At 37.8% G+C, this 18,904-nt stretch overlaps 1 protein-coding gene across 1 annotated transcript in view; it reads right to left on the minus strand.

Moving 5' to 3' along the window:
* Positions 1 to 18,904, minus strand: part of LOC115863489 (collagen alpha-6(VI) chain) — a 110,063-nt gene that overhangs the window by 66,885 nt on the left and 24,274 nt on the right. Inside the window, exons 10-19 of the mRNA XM_030876403.2 lie at positions 16,321 to 16,475; positions 13,533 to 13,625; positions 12,041 to 12,094; positions 10,226 to 10,297; positions 10,113 to 10,139; positions 9,739 to 9,783; positions 9,595 to 9,648; positions 8,454 to 8,516; positions 2,446 to 2,511; positions 807 to 860 (exon numbers count right to left, since the gene is read on the minus strand). Of these exons, the coding sequence (XP_030732263.2) occupies positions 807 to 860; positions 2,446 to 2,511; positions 8,454 to 8,516; positions 9,595 to 9,648; positions 9,739 to 9,783; positions 10,113 to 10,139; positions 10,226 to 10,297; positions 12,041 to 12,094; positions 13,533 to 13,625; positions 16,321 to 16,475 (683 nt within the window). The remainder of the gene's footprint in view (positions 1 to 806; positions 861 to 2,445; positions 2,512 to 8,453; positions 8,517 to 9,594; positions 9,649 to 9,738; positions 9,784 to 10,112; positions 10,140 to 10,225; positions 10,298 to 12,040; positions 12,095 to 13,532; positions 13,626 to 16,320; positions 16,476 to 18,904) is intronic.

The following is an 18,904-nucleotide window of genomic DNA, read 5'->3' on the forward strand; positions in this document are numbered from 1 at the left end:
ATAAAATAAATGGTCATGGGATGGAATATACAGCATGGCAACTATAGTTAATAATACTATATTGTATATTTAAAAGTTGCTAAGAGAGTAGATCTTAAAAGGTTTTCATCACAAGAAAAAACATTCATAACAACATGGGGTGATGGATGTTAATTAGACTTACTAGCTGAATGGTGGTCATCTTTAATATATACATATATGGAATCATTATGTTGTACATCTGAAACTAATACAATATTATCTACCAATTATATCTCAGTAAAATATATATATTTTAAAATTTAGCACAAATAAAAACCAGTTTAATATATTGCATTTATTATGCATTCTATTTTCTGAGCAGGAGCTCACATAACCATATATTGTAGTCCACCCAAGAAACTATTTTTATATCTTGGAACACACTCTTCTTTGCGAGTCAGAGAAAATGGAAGTAAGAACAGAGGACTCACACCAGGACTGACTGTTCTAAGCAGTCATAAAACTGGGCAGAGGAATGGAGTCTTGGACTTTAAGCCTCAGCTGGCCTAGTGAATAGGCTAAACTTTGACCACTCTTCCCCTAGTCGACTGCTCTTGTGTTCTCTTTGCCCAGCTCTTTCCTCTGATTGGTAACTTCCCCTGCAGCCAGCACCTTCCTGCCTGAGCTTCAGGGCCCTTCCGGAGTCCTTTGCCAGCTCTGTCCCAAGTCAATTTCCCTAAGGTAGTGAGTCCCAGCAGAACCATCCTGCCCACTCCCACCATCAGCCATTTCATCCCAATACAGGCTCCTCTGCAGTGGGCTGACTTGTCTATGGGGGTTCTTACTGTCTTTCTTCTGGAGCCTGGGGTTCCAGGGGGGCCTGGCCAGCCTCTTCTTCCCTGTCAAAGGAACAGACAGATGTATGACAATAATGACACAACATTGACATGTGTGCTCCAACATTGGCTTGTTGTGCTCCTGGGAGGGTAGATGGGGACACACCAATTAGAGTTATCCTCCCTATGGGATGTGGCCTTAATCCACTGGTCACAAATCATATCTCTCTGTGGGTATGACTTCATCTGTTCATCACCACTGTCTAACTTGTGTTTGGGCTATAAGTTAGAGTATTCAAATCAAACTGTCCCTACTGTGTTGCCACAGAGTGGATAATTGAAGCATCCGTGTGTCAGGGATGGCTACAACTCGTTTGGATTTCTACCTTTGGACTCCTTGCTCTGTCTGGCTAAACTTTGTAGATTAACACCCTAACATGAGTAAAATCTCACAATACACACAAGTCTTCCCAAGGTGGAAAAGGGGGGAATGACTATGAGTCTATAACAAGACTTACATTTATCCCTTAATAAAAATGGCAGGTAACATTTACTGAAGGTTTATGATGTAGCAGGGTCTGTCATCGAATTCCCACCATCCCCTTCAAAAGTAAGCTATTTGTCCTATTTTGAAGATGAGAAAATTGAGGTTTACAGAGAGTACCTTGAGGTCACAGAGCTGGTAAGGAACAGAGCATGAAATATGACCTAGGCCTTTTCCCAAAGCAAAGATCTTTCTACCATATCAGACCTCTCCCACAGGTGGAGTCATCAAAGAACTTCCTTACCAAGAAGATCCAGAGACACACATTTTCCAGATAATTATTTTTTTAATTCTGAAAAATCTCATATTTCATGAGATTAATAGATCTACCAGACCTTGTTCTTGTTCTTTTTTTTTAAAGATTTAATTTTATTTATTTTTGGCTGTGTTGGGTCTTTGTTGCTTCACGTGCGCTTTCTCTAGTTGTGGCAAGGGGGGCTACTCTTTGTTGCGGTGCACAGGCTTCTCCTTGTGGTGGCTTCTCTTGTTGTGGAGCATGGGCTCTAGGCACACGGGCTTCAGTACTTGTGGCTTTCAGGCTTCAGTACTTGTGGCTCGTGGGGTCTAGAGTGCAGGCTCAGTAGTTGTGGCACACAACTTGGTTGCTTCGCGGCATGTGGGATCTTCCAGGCCAGGGATCGAACCTGTGTCCCCTGCATTGGCGGGTGGATTCTTATCTATTGTGCCACCAGGGAAGTCCTGATCTTGTTCTTTTTTTATCATGTGCTATGTATAACATGACATCTTTTTAGGCTATGTGTCCTCTGGATCCTGGGAAGGCCAAAAACTTTTTTGCTAGTGCTTTCTATCAGCTACCTTACAGTTTGAGTTTAGATGTTTGCATTCATAAATTGAGACCTCAGTGGTATGGCTTGGTGAAGAAAGTCACCCCAAATTCAGAAGAAGAGAATGTGTCTTAAATCCCAGGGTAGTAGAAAAAGAGGAATAAAAGATCATTCTGCTCCTAAAAATAGTTTTTCTGTATTAAGTATATTCACTCTGATTCCAAATTCTTTATATGCCTTTCGTATTCTACCACTAAAACTCTGAGCCCCACAGTTGTCACATCATCACATGTTTACTTCCAAAAGCCCACACAGTTACCTGTCTTCCGTGTTCCCCTTTCAAGCCATTGGGTCCTTCTATGCTATTGTCAAATCCAGGAACTCCCTAAAAAATAGAGAATAAAGAGAAAAATTGATAGGCTTTGAAATTTTTTCCTTAAAAATGTAATTTGTGTGTAATACACCAGGTCATCCCCTAAAAAGGTGACGAGAAGGTCAACTCATTTGAAAGCAGAAATAGGCTAAATTATAAATGGTTTACAAATGTTTTCTTTTCCTCCCATGCTTTGCATTATCAGAGGAGAGAGAAGACCTAAGATGAGTGTGTGGGGTTGAAGTGAGAGCTCATGATGGAAGGCAGAGCCCAGGGAAGCAAGGGTGACATGACTTGTGTTTAGGTATTTCTTTCTTGCTACTACCATCTTTCTCTTAACTTCTGGTCTTCTTTCTTGAGGCCTCGGCAAGTTTGTACTCGAGGGTTGGTAGATTTTACTCTCCCCAGCCCTTGGGAGAAGGCAAAGATTTTTTTGTTTTGTTTGTTTTTATTGAAGTATAGTTGATTTACAATGGTGTGTTAGTTTCAGGTGTACAGCAAAGTGATTCAGTTATATATACATATATATCTATTGTTTTTCAGATTCTTTTCCCTTATAGATTATTACAAAATATTGAGTAGAGTTCTTTGTGCTATACAGTAGGTCTTTGTTGGTTATCTATTCTATATATAATAGTGTGTATATGTTAATCCCAAACTCTTAATTTGTCCGTCCCCCACCTTTCTCCTTTGGTAGCCATAAGTTTTTTTTCTATATCTGTGGGTCAAATGTAACTAAATTCATTTATATCATTTTTTTTAAGATTCCACATATAAGTGATATCATATGATATTTGTCTTCTCTTTCTGATGTACTTCACTTAGTATGAAAATCTCTAGGTCCATCCATGTTGCTGCAAATGGCATTATTTTATTCTTTTTTGTGGCTGAGTAATACTGAAGGCAAAGGTCTGTAACGGGTTCCACCACAAGAACAAGAGGACCCTGAACAGCGCTGAGGACTGTACCTGCCGCCCACCCTCTCTTTCTCCTCCTGGGTCCTTGGCCGCCTTCTAACCTCATTTGCTCATTCCTACTTTTCTGGTTTTCAGAAAATCCTGTAATCTTGAGTTTTTCTCAATATTTATACAAATGTTCCAGCAGGAACTCATTGAAAACAGGCACACATTATGGGATGTTATCCTTGGCAGGCCAAACTGAAAGCTTTCTATCTTGGGTAGTTAGGACCACAAACAGAGCAGCCATGATGCCTGGACGATCAATTGAGCCAGTCAACTCGTCAAAGCTCTAGTAAATGGAGAGAGAATGGCAATTATCCAGTCCTGATGAGAGCCAGCTGCCTGGCTGTTTGGCTGATAGCAGATTAGATGACCTTCATCAATCAATAAGTAATTTGAGATCACCAACAGGGACACAGCATCATTCCAGATACATCAGAAGCTTTTTAAACAAGCAGTTCCTACACTCACAGAGCTTATAGGCTAACAGAGTGAAAAAGATGGGCTTAGAATTTACTTTATAACTGATAGCACTAAAACTTACATGAATAAATATTTCTCTCCCCCACATACCAAAGCCAAAGATTATTTTCTTATGTCTTCTGTTTTACCCTTAGATTTAAATATTTGTTAAGTTTTCCAGGCAGGTATACCTAAATTACAATATTAAAGAATTGTATTTTCATGAGAAAAGTGAGGAAGGAAAAGGAAGGTAAAGTCTAAAATTTTCTTTCACTGGGTGTATACACTTCTTACTATAGTCCAACTCTGCACTATTTAATTGAAGAGATGACATAAAAAAATCATATAGCAGCACATTGTACAGAACAGAATGTTTCACTTTCTATATGGACCAGCTGTGTGGTCAGTCTGAATATGATCTGGCCAATTTTATGAAATTGGACAAAAGAGCATCATCTAATACAAATTTTTGATTAAACACGGGCTTCTAATAATAATATGCTTTAGAATTATGAACATTACTAAGCTCTGTAGCTCAGTTTCCCCCCAAGATTACATGAGATTTAACCATACCAGTGCTTTCTTAGGTCAGCTCCCAAGGCGATAGAAATAAAAGCAAAAGTAAACAAATGGGACCTAATCAAACTTATAAGCTTTTGCACAGCAAAGGAAACTATTGACAAAATGAGAAGAAAACCTACGGACTGGGAGAAAATATTTGCAAATGATGTGACTGACAAGGGCTTAATTTCCAAAATATATCAACAGCTCATACAACTCAATAACAAAGAAACAAACAACCCAATCAGGAAATGGGCAGAAGACCTAAATAGACATTTCTCCAAAGAAGACATACAGATGGCCAACAGGCACATGAAAAGATGTTCAACATTGCTAATTATTAGAGAAATGCAAATCAAAACTACAATAAGGTATCACCTGACACTGGTCAGAATGACCATCATTAAAATGTCTACAAATAACAAATGCTGGAGAGGGTGTGGAGAAAAGGGAACCCTCCTACACTGTTGGTGGACATGTAAACTGGTGCAGCCACTATGGAGAACAGTGTGGAGGCTCCACAGAAACTAAAAATACAGTTGCCATATGATCCTGAAATCCCACTCCTGGGCATAAATCAGGCATAATTCAAAAAGATACATGCACCCTAATGTTCATTGTGGCACACTTTTTAATAGCAAAGACGTGGAAGTAACCTAAATGTCTATCCACAGATGAATGGATAAAGAAGATGTAGTATATATACACACAATGGAATAACCACTCAGTCATAAAAGAGAATGAAATAATGCCATTTGCACCAACATGGATAGACCTAGAGGTTATCATACTAAGTAAAGTAAGTCAGAAAGAAAAAGAGAAATATCATGTGATACCACCTATATGTGGAATCTAAAATATGATACAAATGAACTTATCTATGAAACAGAAACAGACTCACAGACATAGAGAACAGACTTGTGCTTGCCAAGTGGCGGGGGGTGGGGTGGTGGTGCTGGTGGGGGGGATGGAGTGGGAGTTTGGGATTAGCAGATGCAAACTATTATATACAGAATGGATAAACAACAGGATTCTACTGTCTAGCACAGGGAACTATATTCAATATCCTGTGACAAACCATAATGGAAAACAATATGAAAAAGAATGTGTGTGTGTGTGTAAATATATATATAATAATGTAATAATATATATATATAAATCACTTTTCTGTACAGCAGAAAGTAACACATTATAAATCAACTATAATTCAATAACATACATTTAAAATACATTTAAAAATTTAGGTCAAAATGGGAAATTTCAAACAAACAAACTAGCTTTTACGTGATCAAAAATTCTCTCTGAATAAGCACAGATTTTCAGGAATTTGTGCCATTTGTGCGTGTTCTATTGATTCTATCAGCCTTGTTGTCCCCAATTTTTTTCCACAATGGTAACCCACTAAAAAACACACAGAAAAAAGCAGATTTGCCTTTGATTTGAGATATATATTCCCAAGTGTCTGGAAAGAGTTACTATGCATTGAAAAACCATCTGAAGTAAGTATATAGTGACAACACATCACAGGGAAGATACAGTGGGTTGAATTTTCAGCCATCTCAAAGTCATAGAACACTTCTCTTTAGATAAAAATGCTTTTACATTATTCAGATTCTTTTAAAGGTGTTACACAATCATCCAGACAACTAGGGGGAATTCTGATTGAAGTGAAGTACAATTTTATGGCAATACCCCAAGTGAATTTTTAGCCATCATATACCAATGACTGAAATGTCTTTATGTTTGAACTACTATTTCTTAATTATACTTATTTGTGGATAGATTTTTGTTTCTGATTAGACACTTTGAGGTTGTTTGAAACTCTCAGGTCACCAGATTATTATCAGATGTCACTTAGCAAACAATGTTGTCTTCAAGTGAAAATTCTTCTGCTTTTTAAACAAAGTTATCTTCAATGTATACATAACATTTATATTTGTCAATATATTTTGTACCAAATTCTTTCTCTGATCAACCCACTGTATACTGGAGGAGGAGTCATTAAAGACAAAGTCCTGTGACATTCCCAGTTGCCTTTCATACTTATCAGCACTTGGTATTGTCAGTTTTATAAATTTTAGGCTTTCTAATGAGTGTGGTGCACTGCTCTGGTACATTGATGGCGAGAGTGTAAATTAGTACAAAAATTTTGGAAAACTGTTTGGCTGTAAAGAAGCTGAACATAGGCGTACAAGTTATCATCCAGACGTTCTACTCTTAAAGTATAGACCCAACAGAAATGTGTACAAAAGACCTGTACAAGACTGTTCATAGCAGCACTATTTATAAAAGCTATATCTGGGAACAACTCAAATATCTATCAATAGCATAATGGAGAAATAGATCACAATATATTCACACAATGGAATATTATACAGCAATGAGATTGAATAAACTACTGATATTCACAACATGGATTCATCTCACAAGCATATACTTGAGCAAAAGAAGCCAGAAACTGAAGAGTGTATTCTATATGATTCCACTGAAAAGTTCAATAGCAGGCAAAACTAATTTATGGTCCTGGGATAGTGATTACCTTAGGGAGGGCTGGTAGTGATTGGAGTAGACCTGAGAGGGTTTCTGGGATGCTCTACTGTTGTCTAATGTTCCATTTCTTTACCTGAGTGGTGAGTGCACAGGTGTATTTATATTCATCAAGCTATGCATTTATAATTTGTGTACTTTTCTGATGCATGTTACAGCTTAACAATAAGTTTGAGAGATTTAACAAATAGCATGGTGATTATAGACAGCAATACTGTATCATATACTTCAAAGCTGCTAAAAGACTAGATCTGCCCATATCCTCAAGTCCATTCTCTAGTAGGTCTGTGTCTTTATGGCAGGGTAAGATGTGACAAAGTGAGAGAGTGGCATGGACATATATACACTACCAAACATAAAATAGATAGCTAGCAGCCACATAGCACAGGGAGATCAGCTCGGTGCTTTGTGACCACCTAGAGGGGTGGGATAGGGAGGGTGGGAGGGAGGGAGACGCAAGAGGGAAGAGATATGGGAACATATGTATATGTATAACTGATTCACTTTGTTATAAAGCAGAAAATAACACCATTGTAAAGCAATTATACTCCAATAAAGATGTTAAAAAAAAAAAAAAGACTAGATCTGGCATGTTCTCACCAGAAAAAAGAAATGATAATTATATGACAAGCTAGAGGACTTAGCTAACACTATGGTGATAATCATAATATATAAATGTATCAAACCAACCCGTCATATACTTAAACTTACACAATGTTATATGTATATAACATTGTACATGCAAATATATCTCAATTTCTAAAACTTTAATAAATGTTTTAAAAAATGCTAAGTCCTAATTCATTGAGGTTTTGGAGACTGATGTGTGGGCATAGTGATCAAAGTCCTGTAGTACTGAGGTCTAATTGGACTCGGCATATCCCCTAGGTTGGCGTGGGTCCTGCTTCTTTTGGTGTAGGTCATGCCTACTCAACTGGGTTGCATCCCCATGACAGCAGGTGTTTGTGGGTCATAAGTTTTGCTTAATGTACTTTTAGTTGGCTTAGATTCAAGGAAATGAAGCTAATATTTTTAATTGAGAAAGACTCTTGGGGAATAGAAAAAAGAGATGTCTTTGTTTCTTTCATTCTGTCCATATTTCAAGATACCCAGAGGAAGATAATGGAATGGAGAATTCCTTCATAGCTCTGAAGCACAAGGACAGTTCTGAATATGTAGTCTCAAAAAATACATGTGCAAACAATGTGCAAGGTCTTCTCACTATCCATACTCATACTATATATAAATAGGATCAGGCACAAGAGACCTACTTTTAAAATTCTAAACAGTTGTGCCCATGATGATTTCATTTCAGGACTGCTATTGTAGTACCTTCAAGTGGGCTCTCTTTCCCTATCAGAAATGCTGATGGGAAACAAGCCCTGACGTGACGTTAGTTTGCAGCCCCCCAGTCCCAGCACTTACAGGGTCTCCACACAGGCCCTTTGCTCCATGGTCACCAGGAATCCCTCTCTCTCCTGGGATTCCCTAAAGTTAACACAAATCAGAAGAAGGACAAGATAAGAATTTTAAATAACATTAATAAAAACAAAGAACTTATCTTCTCCCTGATTTGAATTATTAAATATTTTCCTGCTAAAGTTACTTTGAAACTAGAAAGAGGAACAACTAATAGTTTCAGGCATCGTACAAATACTTTAAAAGTGACCTCAAGTATTTGCCACAGTGGTGAACACTCTGTTCCAGACACATTTATTGTCTTGTTCAGTTTTTACAACTACTTTATGTGGCAGGTATTGTTTTTTATTTTTCTTTTGATGAGGCAGCTGAGATTCAGAGAGATTATCCATTTTCCCCAAAGGGGTTGCATCAGCTAGAAAGTGGGTTCTTGACTCAGCTGTTCACACTCTCAAGACAGATAAAGTGGACGGTGGAAGTATGGCTGCTGCTGGAATTTGTTCCAGATGGGAAGGGATGACAGACACCTTCAGAGTGCTGCCGACCCCAAGGCTCTCACCAATACCCTGTGACTGTTCTTAGTATCGTAGCTTCTTTTCAAGATTACCCCCAGTTCTTCACTTTTCTCTGTATCTATCCCCTTTGCCATGAAACTCTACAGTGCCTTCCAACTGTGGTGGGGTAAGATTCCCTACCCCTGAGTTTGGCTGTGACTTGATCTGGCCAACAGAAAGAGATGCAAATGTCGCCATGAGAGCTCCAAGCCTAGGCCCCAAGAAGCCTTGAGAGAGCTTGTGTGTTTCTACTTGCTCCCTTGTTCTTCTGCCACAGCCATGAAAAGGTCATGGTCAACATGGCCAGGCAGCTCTCCAGTCCCAGAAGGAGGATAAGAGACAAGTGAAACAAAGCCCCCAGCCAACCTAGAGACACATGAGCGAAGGTCAGCCATGCTCAGCCTTGATCAGCTGAACTTCTCAGACACAAAATAAATAAATGTTTATTGTTGCATGTGATTGAGGTCTTGTGATCATTACAAAGCAATTTTGTGGCCCTAGCTGACTGATATACCTGGGGTAGCTGTTTTACTGTTAATCACACCTTTAATTCCCAGCACAGTTTTCACGTTGTCCCTTTATTGAATACCTACCTGGGCTCCTTCATCTCCTTTTTCTCCTTTTGCTCCTGGAAGACCATTTTCACCCTAAAGACGGAGAAGAATAAACTCAAATTCCCATTTTCTTAGTGAGAAATAGCTCAGAACGGTTTTCATGGTACAAAGAGAAGGCTCTACCTGTTCTCCATTTAACCCATCAATTCCACTTTCCCCAACTTCTCCCTGAAAAGACAGATGCGATCAGAATAGAGTGCATTGCATTTATGTGGAAAGAAGCCAGACACCAAACAAAAAGTCTAACTTTGTGTTCCATATACAGGCTCTTTGCTAGGCTGGCCCTGGGTTCTATCAAAGATTACTGAGTCACAGAAACTCAACAAATAATATACATTGCCTGCAATAAAAGGCAAGAGTAAACAAAATGAAATGGTTAGCAATAAAAAAGGAAGGTCAACAGAAACTTCATTTGTGCAATCTACTGGTCAATCATCTCAAAAATAAAAACATTTCTAGATAACAGATGGGAAGATAAATGATATTTGGTACGATACCTCCTGTCCATTTAGTCCCCTGTTTCCCTGAAAATAGAAATGACAGTAGGGGTTAGCGTAGGAAGAAGAAATTAATGTTGGGAAGACTTCACAGTGTCTTACGTGACCCTTACCTTAGGACCTTTGGCACCATAGCATCCTTTAGTACCTTGCTCTCCCATTGGTCCGGTTGCTCCTCTTTCCCCCTGAGAAAGAGCACATATTCAGGTAAGCTTTTTCTATTGTCATCTGGAATCTGTCTTGGAGGTTTGACAGTTTTTGTGTTGGAAAAAAATTTGCAACTACTCATGGTTTACAACCCAGAATTCATGCTTATAAAAACTGAGAATGCAAGTGAATCAGAGCCACTCTGATGACAGCTGTTTGTGTTGGATCCCACCTGGATACTTCCCAGGGTGGGGTAGTATCTAAATAAAACAGACATGCAAACAACTGGCTGCTAAAATGCATTCTCAAGGTTTCAGGAGATATTCCAGGAACAGATAATGAATAATTGGTGAGACATCAGAGCAGGATGCTCTAGGTATGGTCTAAGCAAGAGGCAGATTTTTAGACCAAATTCCATCTCCCTTCTCTCTTTCTCTCTTAAACCAAGAACTGCTCCTGCAATCCTTGTCTTGGTAACCCCACCAGTCTGTGCAGTCTTGTGAGCTGGAAACAAAGATGTCATCCTCAGCATCTCTCTCTCCAAGTCGTCACCAAGTTACGTCCACTCAACCTCCTTAACATATCTATTTTCATACTGCCCTAAACTAAGATTGGGACCTCTTTGTCTTGCACCTACTACTGCAAGACTTCTACCTGCAATCCTTACCTTATCATCCTCCGTGATGTTGCCTGATCATGCTTTCTAAACCCATACCCTAACCATTTTTAGTCCTGTGCTTAACATCATTGAATTATGCCCATCAATTGGAAGACACCTTCTAAGTCTTCCACAGGGTATTCAAGACACCCAGTACTCTGGGTCTTGCTTGCCATACAACCTCCTCTCATGGTCCTGGGTTCTGGCCATGTTGACCATATGTTATTCTGCAAATACACAGTTCTCAGTTACACACACTTGATCACACTATTCTCCCTGTAGTAGAATGTTCTTCCCACAAACTTTGCCTAGAGAAAGTTCTATCTGTGATTCAGATGCCTGCCTAACCATCAACCCCTGTCTACAGTCTTCCTCTCCCAAGCCCTAACTGTCACCAGGGCTGTTACCTGACTCTGTTAGGTATTTGCACGGCCACACTCTATCACATTGCACCGCTTTATACCTCTAGCAGAGTCCTTGTGTATAAGGACTGGAACTACTGTTGTCTCATTTGCCTTTCCACTACTCTGGAAATTACCTGAGATAGGAGCCATAGTTTTTCTTCTCTTTCTTTACTTTTATTTCTAGGGCCTGGCACTGTGCCTGGCACATGGTAAGGCATCTTAATATATATTTGTTAAATGAATGATGAGTGCATTTATGAGTGAGGTCTTTGATAAATAATGTGGTAAATTGTAAGATACTTAATATACACTTGTTAAATGCATGGATGGATGGAAGGAAGGAAGGAAAGAAGGAAAGATAGATGGATGAACAGATGCAAGAAAGGGTGAAGTCTTTGACAAGCAGTGTGGTGAGTTGGTTTACTCAAGCAAAATGGATCAGAAAGGGGGAAATGGCAGTGATTTGACTCCCTCAGTGAAAAAGATAACTTTTGCATTGAGTTTATTATACAATGTTGGTGGATAGTCAAAGAGGAGAAAGTAGGTTAATAAAACACTTGTGACCACCAGAAGCCTGATGAAGATTAGGAAAGACCTCAGACTTTGCCTACGAATCCTTAGAACTTAACTTTTCTTGCCTCCTTCTGAATTGACACAAAGATTTCATATTATAGATATGTTCTTAGGAATAAATGGAGCTGGAAAAAACCTTGACTTACAGCAATGCCTTCCTCTCCCAGGTAGCCTTTACTGCCTTTAAAACCTGGGGGTCCCTGGAAATAAGGAAAGGAAGGATACATTAGCACTCCATAGACCAAAACCCAGAGGTAATCAAGCAAAATTCTTCAACTTTACAGTTTTACTTTATGTAGAATAGTATGATTTTGAAAAAAACGGTTCCCCCTCCATAACCTAAGCTGCATTTATACACATAAAAATAAATGGAATTTTGAGACAAGTATCCAGATAACTCACGGGTGTGTGTGTGTGTGTGTGTGTGTGTGTGTGTGTGTGTGTGTGAATCATAATATTTTCCATAACTCTCTCAGGTGTTATATATAGAGCTGGAGTTTTTTTTTCTAGACAAGCATTCAAATGAATACAGCTATAGTTGCTTCTGACAAACTAGAATTATCCTCTTTTCATTAAAAAGTTCTTTTTGAGGATTTATGCTACACATAAAATAGACCACACACATTTCTTTCCATTGTTTTTTTCTGAGACCTGTTTTAAAAAAATTCTACCATTCTTGGGACTTCCCTGTTGGTGCAATGGGTAAGATGGCGTGCTCCCAATGCAGGGGGACCCGGGTTTGATCCCTGGTCAGGGAACTAGATCCCACATGCATGTCGCAACTAAGAGTCCACATGCCACAGCTAAGGGGCCCACCTGCTGCAAATAAGACCCGGTGCAACCAAATAAATAAATAAATATTAAATAAATAAATAATTTTAAAATTCTGTCATTCTCTTTACATGAAATCAAAGCATTCAGGAAATAATTAGCCCAAAAACTTTCTTCAGAGAGACATCCATGGTGATTTGAAACTTATAGTGCTATCTATAAATTATTCAATAATCAAACACACATGTAAATAAGCAGTATTGAAATTGTTAAACATACCCATAGTATTTTTATACATATTTGAACATTTCCTCAATCCCAAAATCATATTTTTACATACACGAATCTGTTGTTAGTTATTGTTTTTATGCTTGGCCTGTTTTACTTGGCAACATTTTGGTCTGGCTAGAGCTGAATGAAACATCTTAGTGTCTCTTGCTATGACAGGGTGATCTGATCTAGCTTTTCAGCAGACTGTACAACCTATTCCCTACTTTATTTAAATTCCTCTGCTTCCATTAAAAGTGGAAATTGAAATAACTCGTCAGTATTCAGGAGGTTTTCATTATTCAACATGAGAGATCACAGTTTATTTTTCTGCATCATGGTCATCACTGCCAGAACATGGGATAAGCAATGATCTCTGCAGTTTTTCTCTTGATACTTGCATAGAAAGGTTTTTTAAAGTATCCAATTTAGAAAGCCAAGAAAAAGCTATCTAATTTGACATATAAGAAGAGGAGTATGACATATAAGAAGAGGAGCTTCTACCTAGAAGCTAAAAACATCCCTTATTTCTACCTAAACTTGGGTCTGAAAAACATATTGTATTCAAATAAAGTAAGCCATGATTGTAACTAAAATCACCTTTTTCCCTGCTGGTCCAGGGTCTCCCACTGTGCCATCTCCTCCAATGCACTTGCAGAATAAACAGCAGCATGTCCTTTCTGCAACACTGACCTTGGGGAGGGTAGGAATACATTACATTTGGTGGCATCGCTTCCCAAAATCACACACCACACAAGCTCAGGGATGTGATTTGAGAAGCCTGTTCACCACTCAAGTGACAGTGCTCTGGAGAGGATGCAGGAGACATTCTTTACCTTCCATCTTTCCTTCTGTGATCTGCACCATACAAGGAATTCAGAATCAACTCAAAGACGTTTTGTGTTCTCAAAAAGGCATCAGTTTAGCCACGGCCAATTCATTGCACACTGATTTATTAATGAGATCTCCTGTGCCCACACCATCCCAGCACTGACCATTGTATTGTTAATTACCCTATATAATTCTGCCCCTAATATTTTGTTCAATAAAATGAATACATGCTGTTTTCTCCTTTTCCTGTTTTATGAAATCTTTGTATGCCGGAGGATACAGACAGTGTTCAATGTCACACTGCTTGGCGTGGAGTTCAATGATCGACACTTCCAGAACAGTTTGTGTGGGACAGGATTTCAAAGACACCAATTACATGTCCAACATTTCAGAAGCACTTGCTGTAGAGGGTGGGCACGTGAAGAGATTTTATACTCTGGTCACATTTTATAGTCTGGCCAAAATAAAATGTTTTTTTGGCAAAAAAATTTGAGTGAATTTCATCCTGCACCTAGTTAGTCATCCCCTAAAAAATGTACATATTCCACTGCATTTTTACAATTAACCCACAAGATTTATTTTTACGAAAATTCTGCTTGCAATAAATACTATGCTTTGCCTTAGTGGGGTAGAATCAATCTTTGTGTTGAGAAGTTTCCTATCAAAATTCTAGTGTGATTAAAAAATGAAAATGTTTTGTTATAATCACTTAGCAACTTCCCCTCTTTAATTGTTTCTTATTATATAATGTTTCTTTTCTGACATTAGAAAACTCTCTGTTTTTTTCCCCTGAAAACCCAATAAAACTTGAAATGTGTGAAACCAAATAACAACAACAAAATGGATTCTGTGATTTCATGTTAGATGATATCAATTTTCTTTGCATCACTAAAATTCTACAGCATCAACTCTTTTACTATTAACATTAAAACTGGCTATTTCTAAAATTAAAATTTTCTTATACAGTGTTGCATTTATGTGATATCTAAAAAGTAATAGGCTTGTTTGAAGAATAACTTCCTCCCTCTATGGATTACCAATTTGAAATTACACATTTCAAAGAGCAGTAGACACAAAATTTTTTTTGTAAAGTAGACACCGTCTTCCCATGTAGAAAAGAATTACAACAAAAATTCCATATTCTCTAAGTAATTATTTTTATATAATTACTACACTGAACACACTGTCACATACCTATATACAAACTCTATAGGCAGAAAGTAGCAGGAGCTAGAACCTTATTGGAAAGTATCTTGATATGCTGATTACAGATTTTATAAATTATAAGCAAATTACAAATTATCAGCCATTCATTAAAGGTGAAAGTAGTGCTAGATATCTTGGTAATATTTCACCAATAGTTGAATTCTTGTACGTTTCTGAAAGAAATAGGATTGCGATGCATCTTATCTAGGTGTTAGGTTCTAAAAATAGATCATAAAGCAAAAATCTCTGTCAGTCAAGACAACCTTTAAAAAACTTTTCATTCTAAAGTACATCATAGGAGGTCTATCATCATATCACTAGTTTTTCTTCCAGATTGGATGAGATGCTCTTTTCTTAGTTGAACTCTCAATGGATTTGGCTCTCGTTCACAGGTCATGTTGCAGAGAAAACACACATCTTTTTTTTTTTTTTTAATTTTTATTGGAGTATAGTTGATTTACAATGTTGTGTTAGTTTCGGGTGTACAGCAAAGTGAATCAGTTATACATACACATATATCCATTCCTTTTAAGATTCTTTTCCCATAGAAAAGAATCTTCAGAGTAGCGTTCCCTGCGCTATACAGCAGGCTCTTATTAGGTATCTATTTTATATAGAAAACACACATCTTAAACAGAAGAATGATATTCAGTGTGGTGAGTCATGGCACTTAGGATCTGCAAGGGACGTGAAAACTGGCTGGCTGAGGGAGCAGCCGAGTCACCCCTACTGGTCAGACACTCTTGGGCACTTATGTTTATTGACTGTAATTTGGGCAGGATTGTAGGTGCTATTTAGTTTCTTCTTCTTCTTTTTTTTTTTTTTTTTTTTTTTTTTGCCAAGCATATAAATTAAACATGCTTTCAGACATAGGAAACCAACTTATGGTTACCAAAGGGGAAAGTGGGGGGGGGAAGGATAAATTATGAGTTTGAGATTAACATATACATACTATATATAAAATAGATAACCAACAAGGACCTACTGTATAGCACAGGGAACTATACTCAATACTTTGTAATAACCTATAAGGGAAAAGAATCTGAAAAGAATATATATATATAAAACTGAATCACTTTGCTGTAACCTGAAATTAATATGACATTGTAAATAAACTATATTTCAATAAATAAACAAATAACAACAACAAAAAGAAACACGCTTTGACATCTGTCTACTATATTACATTTCTTTCAAAACACCCTCTTATTTGGGCTTTGCACGAAATCAGAAAAGCCTGACTTCACTCCCAAATGAACAAAATTAGTTCAAATTCGTAAGCCTAAATATGAAGCCTATATACAAAACAAATAGAAAGTTTAAACTCACCAGCTTTTTCTGAATAACTTACCAGGTGCTTTGACAGTCGGCTCCCAAGATCCCTCATCTCAAGAGTGAGCTGTGTCCTGTACTCAAATCCTTTCCCAAATTCAATGTAGAGAAGGTCAGCCAGGTCATTGGAATTGGTGGCTCCATCCAGAGCAACTGTGATGAGGGCATTCAGGCCTAGCCAACACAGTTGACAATTCTCCAGGTGAGGGGACTTTGGTTACTTTAATCTTTTTGCATATGTATCTAAGTTGTTATTCCAGGAAACCAGTTGCAAGAGGAACACTCATTTTACTGTCCACTTCCCCCAACCACACACTGTAAAACTGTCAAGTGACAAGACCATCATCAGAGAACAAAAGGAATTCCATTTTTCAAAATAAACTAAATTGGAGAATAATTTATATAATAAATTATAACAGATCCTTGAGTTCTCTATGATATGAAGTAAGATAGTGAGTTTAAAAGAGTCCACAGAGAAAAGGGAACCCTCCTACACTGTTGGTTGGAATGTACATTGATGCAGCCACTATGGAAAACAGTATGGAGGTTCCTCAAAAAACTAAAAATAGAGATAACATATGATCCAACAATCCCACTCCTGGGTATATATCTGGAGAAAACTCTAATTCAAAAATATACATGCACCCCAATATTCATAGCAGCACTATTCACAATAGCCAAGACATGGAAGCATGGAAGTAAATGTCCATCAACAGATGAATGGATATAAAGAAGATGTGGTACATATATATATATATATATATACACACACACACAATGGAATATTATTCAGCCATAAAAAGAATGAAGTAATGCCATTTGCAGCAACATGGATGGACCTAGAGATTATCATAATAAGTGAAGTCAGAAAGAGAAAGACAAATACCATATGCTATCACTTATATGTGGAATCTAAAATATGATATAAATGAACTTATTTACAAAACAGAAACAGACTCGCAGACATAGAAAACAAATTTATGGTTACCAAAAGGGAAAGGGGGTGGGAGAGGGATAAATTAGGAGTTTGGGATTAACAGATTAAAAACTTCTATATATAAAATAGATAAACATCAAGGTCCTACTGTATAGCACAGGGAATTATATCCAATATCCTGTAATAAACCATGATGGAAAAGAATCTGAAAAAGAATATATCTATATATATCTAAATCACTTTGCTGTACACCAGAGACTAACACATTGTAAATCAACTATATTTCAATAATAATAAAATAATAATGAAGAGTCCATAGAGCATGCTAAAGCACAGAGGAATTCATATGTCAAGAAAGGGAGTGTTCTAAATTTTTGCCACTTGAAGGGGAGATCCTTGGAGCAGCAGCAGTGCCTTCACCCGGAAGCTCATCAGAAGTGCAGAATCTCAGGCCCCACTCTAGACCCACAGAATCAGAATCTGTATTTTAATAAAATCTCCAGGTGATTCATATGCACATTAAAGTTTGAGAAGCACAGCTCTAAATGACAATCCAGTTGGAATTATAGGTACAAGAGACAGTAAAGGACCCCTTGTCAGGCAATCAGGAACAAATGTCATATAAGCAACCAGAGCTGTGGCTCATAGGCTTGGAAGTTTATAGAATACTTCAAATAAAACTTTTAGAGACTAACAAAAGGTTGACTTATTTTGCAAAGTAAGGACATTAAATGATGATAGTAATAAACCTGGCAATCATTAGGGTGGAGGTAACCATGGCAACAAATGTGCTCTCATTTATTAATAATTACTATGTGCCTGGAAGTTGCCTAAGTGCTTTACATGCATTATCTTATTTGTAAGATACAAGCACAACATTATAGGTAAGTGCAATTACAGCTCTATTTTACAAACAAGCAAAGGTTTACCCCAGACAGCCTGACTCCAAAGCCTACACTCAGAGTGCATTTTAATAACAAAAATGTATGAAGGACATAATCATAAAGAGCAGTCCTAAAGTTGAATAAATTTAGTTTTATGAAAACATGACTATATTGGCATAACTTTTCTCATTTTATTAGGGATAGGTGAAGAATTCACCTAATTCTGAGCCATTGAATTCACCTGGCTATTCTGAGCCATTGGACCTAAAAACCAATGGCTCAGAATAGATAAAGAATGTTCAAGGACTTGGCAGAGTTGAGTGCGTTCTTATATGATAGAATTATGACTCTGAGAGGAAGAGGAGAATGAAGAGAATACAGTTTCAGGGACAGAGTGGGAGGCTCAAGTTCTAAGAGATGCAAACAGTGTGGTTGCTGAAGTGGAATAAAGGAAGAATCACCAAAGAGTAAGATGACCAACTTGTCCTGGTTGGCCCGAACTTTCCTGGTTTTAGTGCTGACAGTCTCTGACTTGTCTCAAGCAAACAAAGACAGCTTGTCACTCTTCCAAGAGTGAGAAGGATGGGGAGAAGGGCGATGAGGGCTGGGAGAGGCAATGAAGAATGCTGAGTTCATCAACTGGCGTTTAATGATGAAAAGAAGGCATGCCAGTGGGTCTATCTATAAGGGAAAAAGATCTCACATCTGATTTTTCTTATAAGTTCCAGGAAATGTAAAAGTTTAATAAGAGTTATGAGAACCATGGGATTGTTTATTTGCAG

Source organism: Globicephala melas, chromosome 4, assembly GCF_963455315.2.
Source record: "Globicephala melas chromosome 4, mGloMel1.2, whole genome shotgun sequence".
Lineage (NCBI taxonomy): Eukaryota > Metazoa > Chordata > Mammalia > Artiodactyla > Delphinidae > Globicephala > Globicephala melas.